This window comes from Symphalangus syndactylus, chromosome 21 (genome assembly GCF_028878055.3).
Source record: "Symphalangus syndactylus isolate Jambi chromosome 21, NHGRI_mSymSyn1-v2.1_pri, whole genome shotgun sequence".
NCBI lineage: Eukaryota > Metazoa > Chordata > Mammalia > Primates > Hylobatidae > Symphalangus > Symphalangus syndactylus.
The window spans coordinates 8,786,486-8,804,929 of record NC_072443.2 but is presented as its reverse complement, the minus strand read 5'-3'; the positions used below and the strand labels follow the sequence as shown (position 1 = coordinate 8,804,929).

General features: G+C 38.6%; 1 protein-coding gene across 6 annotated transcripts in view; it reads left to right on the top strand.

Annotated features, from left to right (window-relative positions):
* The first annotated feature begins 10,609 nt into the window (after positions 1–10,609).
* Positions 10,610–18,444, top strand: part of CADM2 (cell adhesion molecule 2) — a 1,117,716-nt gene continuing 1,109,881 nt past the window's right edge. For all 6 annotated transcript variants that reach the window (XM_063630530.1, XM_063630529.1, XM_055260304.2 and 3 more), the window contains exon 1: positions 10,610–11,291. In XM_063630530.1, the coding sequence (XP_063486600.1) occupies positions 11,231–11,291 (61 nt within the window). In that variant the 5' untranslated portion in view covers positions 10,610–11,230. The remainder of the gene's footprint in view (positions 11,292–18,444) is intronic.

The following is an 18,444-nucleotide window of genomic DNA, read 5'->3' as shown; positions in this document are numbered from 1 at the left end:
TCATTTCGGGGATAGGAAGTGCACATCAGATGGTGTGGATCTGACCATGGTGCTGATTTCTCTTTCAGTAGGACTTCCATATTATCACCTCAGTGTAAAAAGAATAAAGCATATTTTGTAATAATGATAATTTTATATCTCTGTTTGCTTAGGTTTGCTAAAGGAAAATATAAGCAATCACAATATTCAAGATTTGAAGTAATGTTGATCTGGCATTTACTACCTTTACAACTTGATAAAATTATTTAAACTTTCTGAGTTCAGATTATTTGTTTATAAACTCATATTGATAATAGATATATTTTATTGGATTGATAATTATATGTGGTATTATAAAAGCATCTTACCTAGAAAAAAGTCACAATAAATGTTTATCTCTTTCTCCTCCACTATAATCATTTACTGAAGAACAAATGCCTAATTCATTATCAACATGTAGCAGTCTGGATGACTTCATTCCTATGATACTGCTTGCTGAGACAGTTGATCATATAAACTTGATTATATGTGAGACATTTTTATACTGAATAGTTTAAAAATTGTTTAAATGTATTGGTGTGATCTGAATATGATCTTTCAATTTCTAGGTGGATGTCATATGATAGAGACATTTTTGGAGGTAGATAATTCACCATTTTTTGCCAAAACTATCCAGTGAATAAACAATACCCAGAAGGACTTCAACAATGTTGCTGTGGGAACACACACCATCTTTAGCATTTGGCTGTGCATCAAGAAGCATTTTGTTCTATTATTCTCTTTCTATTTAAAATGTTCTGTGTCCTTAAACAAGTCATTAAAATCTTTACATGCCTTTTTTAATATATTCAATCATTTTATTCTATGAAGGTGGTTGGTTAACATAGTCTGTATACATTCATTCAGTACAAACACAAAACAAAACAAAAAAAATCAAAAGAAAAATTTAAGCATAGATCTATAATTTCCTGGATCTCAAACTCCAGCTGAGTTTGATTCCAAAACTTTTTTTCTTTTCTGTAAACAAGGGGTCAGCTAGGAATTCCATCCATAAAATGTATTTGGTTTTTCATCAAGTTCTTCTGCTTTTGTCCTGAACTTGGCTCTTTCTCTAAGCATTGTGCTCTCAAGTTCTGTTTTCATGTTACCCACAATTCCTTTTTGGGACTTCAAATTTGCATTTCATTTTATCTGATCCTAGGTTTCAGAATCCTGGTCTTCACTCTGCTTATCAAACTCTATAGGCATAGAATATGTCGTTCTGCCTTGCTGAACTAAATACTTTCTCTGAAAGCAATCTCATAAAATGCAGAGAGCTTGCAAGCTAACTCTGTTTCATCCAAGTCTAAGTTTTTATCCAAATCCTAACAAATAACAAACCCTTTCCTGGAGTACCAGTAAGGTAATTTAAGACTGGAATTCTTATGACTTGTGTGTGTGTGTGTGTGTATGTGTGTGTGTATGGGTGTGTGTGCATGCACATGTTTCTTGTAAAAATTTAGATAAAATAATTAAGAACATGTCTAATGTGACACAGAGTTTGCTTGGGTTGCTTTGATCTTAGAAGCCCAAACTAGAATTTAAAACGACCTTGATAAATTAGAGTAGTCATTCATCAAAAACAGTATGAAATTTAATAGGGACAAGTGCAAGGAGGCACACAGGGGAAACAACTAAGTATGCATGCAATAAGTGCAGGGGTGACTCTAAGCAACTCTGAAAAAAATATGTGAAAATTATAAGGGAGAAAAGCTGGAAATTAATCAGCATTTAACTATTGTTAATTTTCAAGAACTGATATGACACTTAGATACACAGTATTGCGAGCTATCACAGAAAAGCAGAAAAGTAATCTTTTGGCTCTGTAAAATCTGAGGATAATCTTCTTCTACGTTTTGCCAGTAGTGAGAACTTTATTACAGCAGTATGTTTATTCATTCCATAACTATTTTTTGAGACACTACTGTGTCCTGTGTAAAGTGCTAAAAATTGTCATTTGCTACTTTCTTCTATCATGGGTAACAAAATAACATTCGTATCACTATAAATGTCCCTTGCATTACGTTTTCTAATTTTATTGTATTCTGTCTTGGGACATTTGTTACATTTTGTCTTTTCTTTTAGAATTTTGTTCTCCCTTCTGGCAAGATAATTTAATTAAATATCTGCACTTCTGTCTGCCACTGGCCAATCCACCAAAGTGAGTCATTGAAGGATGAGCACATAATAAAAAGCGAACTGTTTCTAAGTCATTCAAGAATCCCTGTCAGAGTTATAAAGAAATAGCTCTTTTCTTTACTCTGGAACCTCTAAACATAAGTATAGGGTAAGCCAGAAATCTGTTGACCGTCTTTGTTTGTCTGTGTGGAGAGCTTGATTAGTCCTTAATGAATCCAAAAGAAATTAGAGTTCATATTTGAATGAAATGAAACACAATTCTAATTCTATCATTGAGTCACTAGAATCAAAGTGGACTTGCTACACCCCATTTGGACTTTAAAGTTAAATGAACTAATAGATTTCTTTTCTTCTTAAGCTAATTTGATTTGGATTTATGACACTCGCAACCAAAGAGTTTAGACTAATATATATATGTATTTGTTTATATTAATAGACTGTACTGTAAGGTAATACTTGGAGTAAGGAGGTTCTCTTCTCCCCAACTCCCATGCCAAGATAATGATTTTAATATCAGTGTTACCAGAAAAAGGCAAATCTATAGCAAAATAAACAAACTGCATAAGGTAGCACATTGACATACTTGAGAGGTAAATCTTATTTCCTCTTAATGGTAATATCTGAAATTCAGAGCTAGGGTGGTGAAAATACCATGGTAGTGATGATGAAGGCTAATATGATGCATATCAGATGAAAGGGGTGATGCTTAATTTTGTGTGTCAATATGACTGGGCCACAGGGTACCCAACATTTGGTTATATTTCTGTGTCTTTGTAAGTATGTTTCTGAATGAGGTTAACATTTAAATCAATAGACTGTAAAACAGATTTCCTTCTCCAATGCATCTGGGCCTCATCCAACCTGCTGAATGTCTGAATAGAATATAAGGCTGAGTAAGAAATAATCCTCTCTCTCTCTGCCTATTTTCAAGTTGGGGCATCAGTCATCTCCTGCCTTTGGACTTCGACTCAGACAATGCATTAGTTAGCATTCTCTAGAAAAACAACACCAATGGTAATTTTATTCTGGAAATTGGCTCATGTAAATATGGATGCTAAGAAGTCCCTCCATGTTTCATCTGCAAGCTAGAGAACAAAGAACGCCGGTGGTCTAATTCAGTGAGTCTGAAGACCTGAGAACCAGTGGTGATATGGGGGAAGGAGGAGTAGAACCTGGTGTCAGTCCCAGAATTCAAAGGCCTAAGAACCAGGGGCTCTGATGTGTGAGGGAAAGAGAAAATGGGTGTCCCAGGTTAGGGAGAGGGAGGGGGAATTTTTTCTTTCTGCACCTTTCTCCGTCATTTTATTCTGCTAGAGCCCTCAACAAATTGGAGGATGCCAACTCACATTGGTGAGGGTGGATCTTCTTTCCTTAGTCTACTGATTCAAATGGTAATCTCTTCCAGAAACACCCTCACAGATACATCCAGAAATCATATCTTATCAGCTATCTGGACATCTGTAAGCACAGTCTGGTTGACATATAAAATAAACCATCACAGACTGAAATTATATCATCAGTTTTCCCGGGTCTTCAGCTTTCCGACAGTAAATCTTGGGACTTCTCAGCCTCCATAACCCTGTGAACCAACCCCTTATAATTCCTTATAATAAATATCATTATGATATCCTTATGCAGAAGAATGAAACTTGACACTTATCTCTCACCATATACAAAAGCCAAATCAAAATCAATTATAGACTTAAATCTAAGACCTCAAATTATGAAACTACTACAAGAAAACATCGGAGAAAATCTCCAGAACAGGGGGAGGTTGCAGTGAGCCAAGATTGGGTCACTGTACACCAGCCTGGGTGACAGAGTGGGACTCTGTCTCAAAAAAGAAAAGAGAAGAGAAGAGAAGGAAGGAAAAAGACAAAGAAAGAAAGAAAAATAAAGAAAGAAAGAAAGAAAAAGAAAGAAAGAAAGAGAGAAAAGAGAAAAAGAAAGAAAGACAGAAAAAGAAAGAAAAGAAAGAAGAGAAAGAAAGAAAGAGAAAGAAAGAAAATGAAAATAAAAAAAGAAACAAGGAAGGAAGGAAGGAAGGAAGGAGGGAGGGAGGGAAGGAAAGAAAGAAAAGAAAAGAAAAGAATCTCCAGAACATTGCACTGGTCTGGGCAATAATTTCTTTAGTAATATCCCATAAGCACAGGAAACTGAAGCAAAAATGGACAAATGAGATCACATCAAGCTAAAAAGCTTCTGCACAGCAAAGGAAACAATCAATAAACTAAAAACACCACCCACAGAATGGGAGAGATTTATAACCAGAAAGTATAAGGAGCTCAAACAACTCTACATGAAAAAGAAAATAGTAATCTGATTTAAAAAAATGGGCAAAATATTTCAATACACATTTCTCAAAAAAGACATACAGATGGCAAACAGGCATATGAAAAGGTGTGCAACATCATTGATTATCAGAGAAATGCAAATCAAAACTACAATGAATATCAACTCACCTGAGTTAAAATAGCTTATATCCATAAGGCAGGTAATAGCAAATACTGGTGAGGATGTGGAGGAAAGGGAACCATTCTATACTGTTGATGGAAATGTAAATTTGTGCAAACACTATGGAGAACAGTTTGGAGGTTCCTCAAAAAACTAAAAATAGAGGTATCATAAGATCCAGCAATGTCACTGCTGGGTATATACCCAAAAGAAAGGAAATCAGTATATTTAAGAGATATCTGCACTCCTTTGTTTGTTACAGTACTGTTCACAATCGCCAAAATTTCAAAATTTTGGATAAAGAAATGGATAAAGAAAATGTGGTACATATATACAATGGAGTGCTATGCAGCTGTAAAAAAGAATGAGATCCTGTTATCTGCAACAACATGGATGGAACTGGAGATCATTACATTAAGTGAAATAAACCAAGCATAGAAAGATAAACATCACATGTGATCAGTTATTTGTGGGATATAAGATCATAACAATTGAACTCATGGTCACAGAGAGTGGCAGGATGTTTACCAGAGGCTGGGAATGGTAATAGGGGAATGGGAGAAAGGTGGGGATGGTTAATGGGTATAAAAACTTAGGGCCGGCCCGGTGGCTCACGCCTGTAATCCTAGCACTTTGGGAGGCCGAGGCGGGTGTATCACGAGGTCAGGAGATCCAGACTGTCCTAGATAACACGGTGAAACCCAGTCTCTATTAAAAATACAAAAAATTGGCCAGGCACAGTGGCTCATGCCTGTAATCCCAGCACTTTGGGAGGCCGAGGTGGGCAGATCACGAGGTCAGGAGTTCGAGACCATCCTGGCTAACACGGTGAAACCCCATCTCTACCAAAAATACAAAAAATTAGCCGGGCGTGGTGGTGGGCACCTGTAGTCCCAGCTGCTCGGGAGGCTGAGGCAGGAGAATGGGGTGAACCTGGGAGGAGGAGCTTGCAGTGAGCCGAGATGGCGCCACTGCACTCCAGCCTGGGCGACAGAGTGAGTCTCCATCTCAAAAAAAAAAAAAAAAAAAAAGAATAAATAAGATCTACCATTTGATAACATAATAGGGTCACTCTAGTCAATAATAATTTAATTGTAGATTTTAAAATAACTTAAGTAGTATAGTTGGATTGTTTGTAACACAATGGATAAATGCTTGAGGGGATGGATATCTCGTTATGCAAGATGTGATTATGATGCATTGCATGCCTGTGTCAAAACATCTTCTGTACTCCATAAATATATACACCTACTATGTACTCACAAAAAATAAAAATTAAAAAACAACCCAGGCACAATGGCTCATGCATATAAACCTAGCACTTTGGGAGGCTGAGGCAGGCAGATCTCTTGAGCCTAGTAATTCGAGATCAGCCTGGGCAACATGGCAAAATCCTGTCTCTGCAAAAAATACAAAAATAAACCAGACATGGTGGCATACGCTTGTAGTCCCAGCTGCTCGGAAGGCTGAGGTGAAAAGATCACCTGAGCCCAGGGAGGTCAAGGCTGCAGTGAGCCAAGATCCAGCCACAATGAACTCCAACTTGGAGTTGATCCTGCTGTTAAACTCAAGGATCATACGATCATCTATGAATTAGGGTTAATATGTGCTTGTCCTGAGGAAAATGTAGAGAAAGGAATTATCCTTCTTGATGAGTTTAAGAAAGTACATGATGGCCACATATCTTAGATCATTTAGATTCAATCATTGTATAAATAGAATTTACACTACATAAGATCATTAGGTCATTTGCACTCTATACGTTGTGATTGCATATTTTAAAATGAGAGAAGGTGAAAATGTTGATCATATTGCTACTTGATGTAGGTATATAAAAAGGAAGGAAGAGATCATCTTGAGGTTATCAATTTCTGAATATTTGTGAATTCATTTTCATTACTTTTATATACTTTCATCAACATAACATGAAACTCTAATAATAAGACATGTGGAGTGGGGTGAGGTAAAATAATAGGTTATATTTTGAAGAGGGACACTGAATGTTTTATAAACAGTAGCAAAATTGTAAGTTAAAAAACTAAAGCAGTAAATATTGCTATAAATATATACAAAAAATACATATACCAACCATACCAACCATTTTGTATATAAATATATACAAAAATACATATACCAACCATATACACACATCACATATATTAAAAATACTACTTATATTGTGATGTATATACTATATATGCCTATAAATTCTTAACGTTTCTGCAACACAGGCAGATTATCTCATACTTAAAATGCTAGCAAGCAAGGAGAATGACAATCAACGTTTCCAGTACTCAACAAGCTAATTTTCTTCCACAATGGTGTACATTTTCACCAGGCCATGAAATTTGTTTTTCTAGGTCAATTTACTACAAGGGTCAATTTGCTATGAGAGTCAATTTAGCATGGATTTTTAGATTTTCAGTTCTGGGAATGACTGTATATTAAAAAAAATTTAGATATTTCCCCTAAATTTAGCATTTTAAAAGAGAAATATAAATGTTCTGGTGAACCATGTGAAATCACAGGAAATTCATCCATAGTGATAAAAGTGACATTTGTTTTCCCATTTTCATTTCAATATTTTTAGCATAATTAAAACTGTAGACAGTTTACTTGGCTCCCAAAAGCATAAAAGAGCATAATCATCACAGTCAGAATAAATTTCAATACTTTCAACTGTGGTAGAAACAATCATAAAATATAAGCCAACTGTAGTCTCTTTGGTGATAACTACCTTAAAAAAAAAAAAACCTATCTTTGGTACTATTGAGAGAGGAGGAGATGGTTGTCATCTTATTCTGTGATAGTATAAAGAAAGAGGACCAATATGTTCAAGGCAGAAAAAAATATAAACTATCTTTTATATAACACATTAATTACTAATGAATTACTTGCTTGTAAGGCATTAATTTCTCTTCGTTTTATAATGTATTTCAAAACAATTAAATATTTAAAAATATTTTTGCCATGAAGTGAAAGAGAATACGGGGCTTAATTATAAAGAAAGTAAAGAAAATTTTGCAAACAGGTTTAATATTTCAAATTATTGCATATAATCCCTATATGGATCCCGCATGGAGAGATGCCATCTTTTGGCAATTTATGAAACTAATTAATTGATGATTCCTATGGGGTCAGTTAATTTATACATTTACTGCCATATTGATGATATATGTAGACAATATAACCTTAAACCTATGAAATGAAGATACTGGAAGATATTTAATTGTATTCACAGAACAGCTGTAAGTTTTAGAAATGTATTTATTCGTACAAGTCTATATAACATTTTGACAATGTCACATTTTTCTAAAATATTCGAATATCTCACAACATTGAGTATTGGCAATTTTTAAATTAATTGTGTAATAGCATCTAAGAATAGACTATTTGAAAAATAGAGTATTATCTGTTCTTTGTACATGAATCTGACATTATTTATCCAAATGACCAGAGTTTATGTTTTCAGTATTTTTCTCCCAGAAATGCAATCAGTACACATTTCTCTTCTAGTCCCCTGGGTGTATGGGCTAAAGACAGCCCTTAATCACAAGAAAGTTCATGACTCTCACTTAATCAAACTTTCAACTTAAAAAATATATAATTAAATTAATCATTTTGTTTCATAGTTTACCAATGGAGTTACTTTTGTCATGAGAAGGATATTCCTGGGGTTTCTGAAAATAGTAATTTACCAAAAATCCCCTGGGCTTTTTAGGTTCTTCCATTTCAGAGATTGCCCACTGAAATTGTCCCTGGGGGCGAGTATGTGGCAAAACAGTGTTAAAGACCAGTGCTTCTCAAATTTTGTGTGCGTACAAATCACTACAAATCTTGGTATAATGAAGATTCTGACTCGGTAGGTATAGGGCAGGGCTGAGATTCTGCTGTCCTGATAAATTCTTAGGTGTTGCTGGTGCTGCTGTTCTGAGAACCACATATTTAGTAGTAACGCTATAGTTTATATGAGGGCACAAATCCGAATTGCTGTCATAGTTATCAACAAGAATCAGAAGAAGACTCTTTTTCAGAGTATTGGTTACAAATGCCTATATATTCATGCTCAAATGGGGTATTTTCTTGAATATAACAATCTTAAAGTTTTTTTTCCCCTATTTCTCAATGTAGCTTTACAAGTAATTAAGTCCAGCTCCTTCATATTATAGCTGAGGCCACTGAGGGTGAAGGAAGTTGAATATATGCCCAAGGTCATACAACTAGACCTTGGGCACTAGAACCCAAAAACTCTGACTACCATTTCAATAAACAAACCCTAACTTCTTTGGCATTTCCATTTGTTATATTCTCCCTGACACAAAACCTAAGCGTGAGTCAATAATGATTAGAATTTCACCTTTTGATCCTCACAATAGGTTAAGTGATAGCAGTATCTGTGGACTCACTGACTGACTTTCCTAACAGCTAAAACTCACAGTAGGCAACTATCTCCTAAAATAACACAGGTATTCACACATCTTTCTCCAAGAATGTGCTTGCAGTTTTATTATGGACATTTTGTTCCTTAATTTTGAGAACCTGGGGAGAAAGGTGGGCAGAGAAATGAATGGGTCATTAGTTAAAAGGCAAGGGTTGAATTTGCAAAAGGTTGTGGCAAAGTAAGCAACAAATGGGAAAGAGTGAAGGGCATCAATATTGATCTTGCCTCTCATCTTTCCCTCTGTCTTCTTGCTTGCAGGTTTCTATTGTGTAGTCTCTCAAACAAAGCCGACTTTATTTATGGTGTGACTGATTTAACACTACTGAACCAGTCCATCATCTGCTAATTTGGTCCAATTAAAAACTGGTCATAGGGAAAACCTGGGAATTAAGCTCATTTAGAAACACAACTTCTGATTCATTTATGTCTTGCTCATTTATGTCTCCTCTTCTAAAGGACACTTTTCAGGATGTTGATTTATAGAGGTGGTTCTTTCAAGCTTCCCGAGTTTCTGTGACTCCTTTTGGTTAGGTCCATTAAAAAAGTGCACTTCTGCCTCTCTCCCCTCGTAAGGCTATTGTTAAAACATTTTAAAGAGGCTTGCCTAAGATTTCCTGCTATCCAGAATTAGAAAAATCCCACTAAACAGCTAAAGTCACCATTTATAAAGTACGACGCATTGCATGGACTTACGCTAACATGATTGCTTTCTCACTTAATCCTTACAACTCTTAAACTTAAGTACTATTATCCCGGTTTTGCAGTTGAGGAGGCTTTAGACTCAAACGTTCACGTAAATCATCAAATATTATAAAACAAGAAGCGACAGCTATGCTATTTGAACCAAAGGCTGCCTGATGCCAGTGCCAGCACTGCTACTCACCAAGCTCTACTGAGATTTATACCTAGACTAAGTAAAATCTCTGAACAACAACAACAAAATTATTTCCTCCACTTGTTTTTCCTTTTTTGCACCACAAGTTCTTCTAGGCAGGTAGGTGTTCCACTCCCTATACTTAGCCTCTCCCACGCCCTCTGCAATCTTTCCCTTTTGCTGCTGGAATCGTCAGAGATTGCTACTGCAGCTGGTGAGTGGGCAGGTGCAGCCACCATCTGCTCTAGAGTCCAAATGCGCAGAAGAACCTCGCACCCAGGACCTGGCCCAGGCACCACGAATTCCAGAACATGCTGGGGACACGGCTAACCCCGCCCCCTCGCGGTGGCGATTGGCTGAACCCTTCCTGAGTGCAAAGCGCTGATTAATGAAGGCAGTTGTCTCGCCTGCAAGTTTGGGCGAGACATCTCTAAAGAGGTAAGATCCGCCGGGGGTGCTGAATGGGGGCTTCAGTTCTTCCTGCCCGAAGGGTCCTTGAGAAGCCTGTTTGTTTTTCCCGGCGCTTGTCTCCACCCATCCCCTTCTCTCATTGGCCAGGCCTAGCGGGCGGGTGTGTTTCCATTGGCCGGGGGGCGGTGTCTGTCCCTGGCCAGGGTGGGGGCGGGGCCTCCGCCGCTCTGAGCTTGCCCTTGTGTCTGGTGCTTCGTAGAGCTGCCGCCGCCGCTGCCGCCGTCGCCGCTGCCGCTGCCGCCACAGCCGCCGCTGCAGCCGGAGCATCCGGGAGCCGCCACTGCCGCCGCCGCCGCTGCCGCTGCTACCGCCACTAGCGCTGCTTCCACTGCTTCTACCTCCCCTCCCAGGACCCCGAGACACCCCGGGCGCGAGCGGCAGTGCTGCTTGCTTGCTCCCCCTCTCCCCCAGCCCTTCCCCTCCGTGACCTACCCACTCCTTGCAGCCGTCGCCCGCACCTTCTCCGACACCCGGCATCCCTGCACCACCTGCTCGGGCAGCCCCGGCGGGCTCTGGGACTTGCTGTGCGCGCCGAGAGGAAGGCGAGCTCCAAACCCCTGCCTGGCAGACGGGCTGTCGCGGCTGCACCACCGGCAGAAGAAGGAGGAGAAGAAACTATTTCGCCCACCGATACCCCATTCTGCAGGTGCTTTGCCGCTGCCGCTTCTGCTGCCGCCGATCCGAGTCCGCGGGTTCGAACACCGCAGCGGTGGGGACGGTGGGTCCGGCGGGCGCCGGGAGGAGGACACCAGCGGAGCCCTGCACTCTCGTGCCCCGCTCACCAGCATCTACTTGCGCCCTCGTTCCTTCCCCAGCCCTTTAGAGAAGGGACCATGATTTGGAAACGCAGCGCCGTTCTCCGCTTCTACAGTGTCTGCGGGCTCCTGCTACAAGGTAATCCCCGCCCCGCCGCGGGGACCATCAACTTCTCGCCTATTCCCCATCTTCCCCATTCCACCCCATGTTTCCACTCTCCCCTCCCAGTCCCCCTGTCCCCAGCGATTTCCATCCCCTCCCCCTGCTCTCTGGTGCGGCAGGGGGCAGTGGCAGTTTGCACCAGCCCCTCGAATTTCTAACGCTGGCTCAGCCCTGCCTTCCCAGCAGTCAGTCCCTTACGCGGCACCTTTTGCCTTCTCATTCACCTGAGCTTCCTTCATCTCACTCCATCCTCGCCAGCATCCCCCTCCCACGCCTTTTAGCTGGCAACTTGTGCCTCTCTGAACATTCCACCCTCCCGACAATCCCCCTCCCCCGCCACCTCCCACATCACGCTCTTGAGCGACCCTCTCCATCTCTTGTCATCTCTTTAACCTCCCCGTTTTCAGGTCGCCTTTTCTTTTCCCCCTCTTCCCACCATCATCATATCCGTGTGTCTTTAAAAAGTGTGTGAGAGCCTGGGAGCGAGCTACCAAGACGGCGAGAACAGCAGCAGCGGCAGCACCGTGTGCATTGCAATAACATCCCCGGGGGGAAAATGTGTTGTGAGACGTGTCATTCACCTAGGAAGAGAGAGGGGACTCTGTCTGGGATTTAAAAAAAAAGAAAAGAAAGAAAAGAAAAGGAAAGGAAAAAGAATAAGAAAAAAGAAAAAAAATGAATGAATGAATAAATAAACCAAGAATTTAAGAAAGGGGAGAAAAGGCAAAAAAATTAAAAGACCCAAACCCACTTTATCAACACATTGACTTTTTATTATTCAGTCTGTGTCGTTTCTTTTTTTTTTTTTAACCAAAGAAATATATGCTCCCTAGCAGTTACTTTACTGCTAAGATATTTTCACTTAGATTTCCTACCTCTCCATCCTCTCTCTGCCGCTTCTTTCCGTAATTAATATTATCCTTTCACGTGAAATGTAAGAACCCCTGCGACCGCAGCAGTGGAGGGAAACCGCACAAAACGCTGTTCTTATGCAAATCACTGGGTTTGGATGCCGGATGGCTAGGGAATCTGGGTTTTCTTTTCTCCAGACCCTCTTTTTTGGAGGAGGGAGTGAGGGGGCTGTGTGGAATGGGAGGACGATGCTGATTATGAAATAAATGGCAATACATAGTACAGGAGTGCATGAGGACACTTTGGGTGGTGGAGGAGGCAGGGGCGGCGTGCTAGGGCTGGGTGGGCAGGGGCTGTAAGGCGGAAGATCGTTGCTTTGAAGAGAATAGTATAGGGATGTGGCTTGAGTGTGAGATATAGCGAGGATGGATGTGAAATGATGATTGATACAATATTTTTAAGCTAGGTGACTAGATTTTTTTTCTTTGCCTGTCTCTAACCCTTCTGTCATTATTTGGGTATTTGCAGGAAAGATAAGTTGATCAAATTAATTTTTCCCTGGGTAAAAGGGATCTGAAAGTAAGACACACGTAGACTCACTGGCGTGCAAAACCCAGTCGGCCTTTGGAGGATTTAAATGAGGTCAATGAACCATCTTTCAGCAAGTTCTTGGAATGCATCCTCTCTCCTGCCCTCCTCCGGGATATAGACTAGGGACCCAATTTTATTTATGCATATTTATGAATGTGAAAGAAGAGGCGGTGGGCAGAATTTTCCTGAATTAACTAACTGACCTTGTAGAGATCTTGTGTAGAATATTTTGGTGGTACTTCTGTGTATTTTACGTTGGGTGTAAATTTCAGATATGTCGTGTGTGCCAGAATCTCCGTGAAGGCAGACAGCACATTCTCCCTGCGTACGCCGCCGAGTCCCATTTCTCACCCTTCACACCCCCATCCTCACACAAGTAACCCGGGTGTCTGACACGTTACTTAGGTTTTTAATCCGCGCTGAGACAATCTCCCAGAGACCCTACTTCACCTCTCAGTAACTTGGATTTCTCAGCTCTGCTGTGTGTGTGTGTGTGTGTGTGTGTGTGTGCGCGCGCGCGCGCGCGCCGGCATGTGCCGTGTTGGGGGAGTGTGATGTGGGAGAATCAGTTAATTTGGTGATTGCAATGAAAATTCGACACCGCTAGATGTATTTTCCTGCCAATCTGTGTGTGCTGGCCCCGGCCGGTCAATGCACACACTGCTGGGCTGCTGCGAAATTATTTATTATAGAGCTTGTGGGCCATGGACTGCACTTGGGGTCGCCTCCTCTCTTCCTTCAACATTTCCCTGTGAATTGTCTATTCAGTGCAGTGCGAAATAACTGTTTGCTGGTGCCTCTCTCTCAGCCTGGAGGAGGATTTACTCTTTCTCTACCCGGAGAGATTCCATCAGCAGCATTCAGGCATGAGTCTCTTTTATTGAGTATGTAAACCAATGATTAAGACAGTGCTGCTTTTCACAGCGGACTGGGGTTGGGGGGCGGGTGCGGGGAAGGGGTGTGAGTATAGCCGAGAAAATGCACCACTGCAACCAGCAGCAACACCAGCATTAGGTCCAATAAATAAATAAATAAAGGTCCTTTACAGCAACCAGGGAAAGGGCACAAGTCCATCCATGTCTGTGGACTTGGGAGCATCTTAGATCAGGCCATATGAATACACTAAAAGAGATAGGAGAATTTAAAAAAAAAGAAAGGAAAGAAAGAGGAGGGGGCACAAAGCACCATTGGATTGTCTTCTCATGTTTATGGCTGCCTCACATTTATTCATCAAACACTGCTCCACAGACACATCATACTTTGTTGATATTGTCAGTTTTTGCTCAAACAAATTGCTCATGCCTTCCTTGTCTTAGGCTTGGCTGAAAACATTGCTTCGGGGTTCAGATTTATGTTTCTCCCCTTACCCTACTGTTTTATTAGGACTTGGTTAGGTTGTAAAATGAAGGCTTTCTTTCCTGGACGTAGGTTAAATACTTAGCGGGTCTTTCTATGTGCAGGGAGAAAAAAGGGTGGCAGGGGAACTAGTGAGCGACTGATTTTGGCTAGAGGGAGCCTGCCCTGCCTGCTAGTAGTTATGACTAGGCAAATACTATAGTCAGTCAATAGCTTCTTTTTTTAGCTTTATCAGCACTATAGTGATATGCACTTAAGTAATACTAATCAGTTTATTTATCCCATGTATTACTATTCCCTTTCTTGCAGTATCATTATTAAATACAAGAAGTCTCATTTGAACATATCTTCTCCATGTTTCTGTGTTTTAACTGACTGTATTTTATATTATCATCTATATTTTTTACCTTTTTTTCTGGGAAGCAAAATCAATTTTCTGGCTTGTTAATATGTGGAGTGATAAGCCAGTGGTGAGAATCTAGTCAATGATAAAATGAGTTTTTTTAAAAAGGCTTACTTAATTCTATAACATCTGCCAGTTTGTCCTCATCCTCATCGTGTCTTTAGGAAATGAATAATAGATAGAGAATAAACATATACTTTTGGCTAAACATTTGTTTGGCCAAAGTATGACTTGGAATGTAGGCTACTTAAATAGCAAAATTTGATTTAGTGTTCAGTTACAATGCGTCTTTTCTTATTTTCCCTCATCATAGAAAGAGGAAAATCTGGAGTAAGCGCAAGGGACACATTACGGAAATGAATTTCTTTGCAAGGATTTCAAAAGCTTGCCACCTGTAACTAAGTCCTCTCTTGGCTATAGAGTAGATCCAGTTCAATTGCTAACCCTTGCTGAAACCTTATCCCTTTCCATGCCTGAGGGGGCACTGCAAAGATGGAGAGAGTGCCCTGGGCAGCACAGGAAACAATTCTGGAAAGGGCAAAAAAGAAACAAGGGCAAAATATAACAAGAAATAGTCATGCATACATGCATACAAGACCTCATTTTGTTGAGAACTGTGTTTACTTTTTGGAATTAGTCGTATACAAAAACACCTCCAAGACAGATACTGGGGCTTTAGGGTTTTTTTTGTTTGTTTGTTTGTTTGTTTTTTTTTTTGCTGTGGTATATTCTGGTAAATTGTTATATTTAGTAAAAATATAAGACAAACAATTTAATTTGAATATATATTCAAATTCAATCTCATTGGATGTACATAATACTTGCCTCAGTATGTGTCATGAACCTCACCTTACATTTTTTAGAAAGCACATTATAATACATCTTATATACACTTAAGGAAATACTTATGCTTCCTAAAAGCATATCTTTCCAACTATTTTACCTTTACATGTATTAACTTTAGTCTTGTCAAGCTCATTTCTTATGCCAAATGCGGTTCTTGAAATGCAGTTTACTCACTCCCTTTTTTGATTAACATAAACTTTGGAAAGTGGAGCCTATATACTTAAATGCAATAACTGTGGCTTCAATAGTCAAACATCAGACAATTGGTAATTAAGAACATCTTTGCAAACATGAGGAGTTTCTAGACTAGTTTTATATCAAGATGTAGAAGTTTACTTCATTGTCTTTTTCCCATTTCTATAACTATTAGAACTCTGGGAACATAATATGACAAAGCTAAGTATCAATTGAGATGATCTGTTCTTGTGTCCTTCATTAGAAGATAAGACATTTGAAAACTATTTGTCACACAATTAAATAGTGGTAGAATGTCATTTTTCTTAAAAAAAAAATACTTAAATCACTTAAAGAGCAAAATGGAAGTGCAAAAATGTTGGAAGGCATCCTAAGCATGCATTTGAAAGTGGCCTGGAATCAACACCAAATGACATAAATTTTCTCTTTAAGTAGTCTGTGGTCTATCAATGATTGAGACAAGTAAGCCTTATTTACTATGAAGGATTTGGGGGTGCATTAATAATCAAATATAGACCTAATGTCATATGGATGTTTTATTTGATCTTGCTGACAAGTGCTCTATGATACTTATTGAGAAATAGTCCTCATTTTATTAGACTGTATTAAACCCGTTGGCCAAGTCACCTATTCTGTAGCCGCTAACTGAATAGATTGAGGAAGTAGAGAGAAGGAAAATCACAAACCAAGGAAGCCGACTCAAAACTGAAGTCAAAAGCCCTTTGTTGAATTGGCAGATATTGGTCTGATTTACTCTCTTAAAACAGTTCTAGTGCCCAACAATTATTACACTTAAGCTTCCTGAGGGCAAGCTCTGAGCCTTACATAGCTATGCAATTTTCTTATCTTCATTTTAGTAGATGCATAAACAGTCATGTTGGATTGAATAATAGGTATGTCCCAATTACTTGTGATGGGATTAAATGATCTCTTCTTTTCATAATATGGAAGCACTCATACTTTGTCAAGTCACATAAGAGTTAATTTTGACATTTTGTAAGCTATATTGGTTTATGAAAGTTATCCTATATTAAAGTATCACATAAATAGTTCTTAAGATACATCTTTAAGTGAATTCAATCTGATCAGTCATTTTTAACATTTTTCCTACCATTTTTTTCTTTTCCTTGATTAAAAACCCCAGATACTTTACATTAGATTAGATCATAAACTAATTTCATAAAAAATGAAGGACATAATTTAAATTTACTGATTTAACCTAAAATATTTAAAAGGACATGTTCATTGCCAACATTTTATTTGAAAATGTCAAGCATTTTTGGAGTGCAATTCTGTAGTATCAAGAAAGGCATCTTCTGCAAATTCCTTGTGTAAAGAGGTGGGTGAGGATTAACCTAGAGCTGTGGCAGCTGAAGCCCCCTGCTGTGTGATGATGCAAATGGCATCTCGGGCCTAATGTGCTCTGCAGAGGCCGCAAACTCACAGGAAAGCAGTCATGTGGCATGAGAGTGAAATGGGAAGTCTTTTTCATAGCTTGTAGTGGACATAAAACATCCTTTAGCTTTTTATAACCAGAAATGATCCAGAGTATTTGTAATCACATGAGGTTATGACAAAGCAAAAGAGAGAACATATATTTTGTTTAGAGATGAATAAATAAATCCTACTAAAACTATCAACATTTTCATCCAATGAATGGTGAACATTTAATTTTCTTCCAAACTATCAGGAGCATAGGTCAGTTTAATGAAGATGAATAGCAAAATTAAAATAGGATTTCTATGCTATTTTTTACATGTGTTGGACTTAATAACTGTTGGGCTGGGAAGCATTCTGTTATCCAGTTCTTCCTTCAGTGAGTAAGGAGGTAGTCCCTTAATCTCATTCTTATTAGAGCATTTCCTGTACTATGAGACTATAGCAGTTTCTTTACAAAAAAGGAGTTAACTGTTCAGTGTATCTTCAGTTTATTTAGTGTTGTTAAGTATAATTTGTATTATGTCACATCAGTAGAGAATGTTTCCTATCTGAACAATATTATTTATCACATAGGCAAACTCATCTGATGTTCTCTAAAAATGTAAGAGTTGTAAACCCATTATTATACCATTAAACCCTATCAGATAAAAGGAACTAACGTAGCTTTGTATATTTTGATTCCATTTGCCACAGAACAAAAAAACTGAACATGTTATACATACTGATTTTTATTAAGTAGTGAGCCCAGTTGGTCCTGTTAAGGTGTTCAGTGGATTTCCTTAAGCATATATGAAATTGTTTTAATCTTAGAAGCATGTAGCCTATTTAAAAATTAGTGAAGTAAATATTCTGCTTAAGTAGGGATCAGTTAAATATTAATGTCAATATCAGAGATGTAGTTATTGAGAAAGGAAATATTCCACTGTCACTTATTTATATATATGCACATATATACACATTTAAGTGTGTCATTATTTTTAAGACTGAAGAACATCTTTATTAATTTTGTTATTAGAGTTTAGGGCTTTCAGGGATGTATAATAGAATGAAGGAAAAATTAAGAGTTTGTTTTGTTTTTACTCATTGTGTTCTTTTACTCTTTCAATTAAGGTTAAGAATTTTATATTTTTTTTAAATAAATTTTCTCGGGCTGCAACAACGATTAACAAGACTTCCATTTAAAACACACACACACGTCTTACAATTTATGAAATAGCAATAGGGTTCAGTATTCTGGATCTATTTTTGTGCTTATGAAACTGAGTGATAAGAACTTATTACTACTTGAATAGATACAGAGCTAAGTTAGTAAGATCTGCCATAGAGAGAGGGGGCCATTAACTGTTCACATTATATTTTAGAGGTCTTTGAAGTAAATATTAACACAGTCATTGTTCAACTTTGGAAATAACTCTTTCTGAGTCAGCAAATCATTTTCACTTGAAT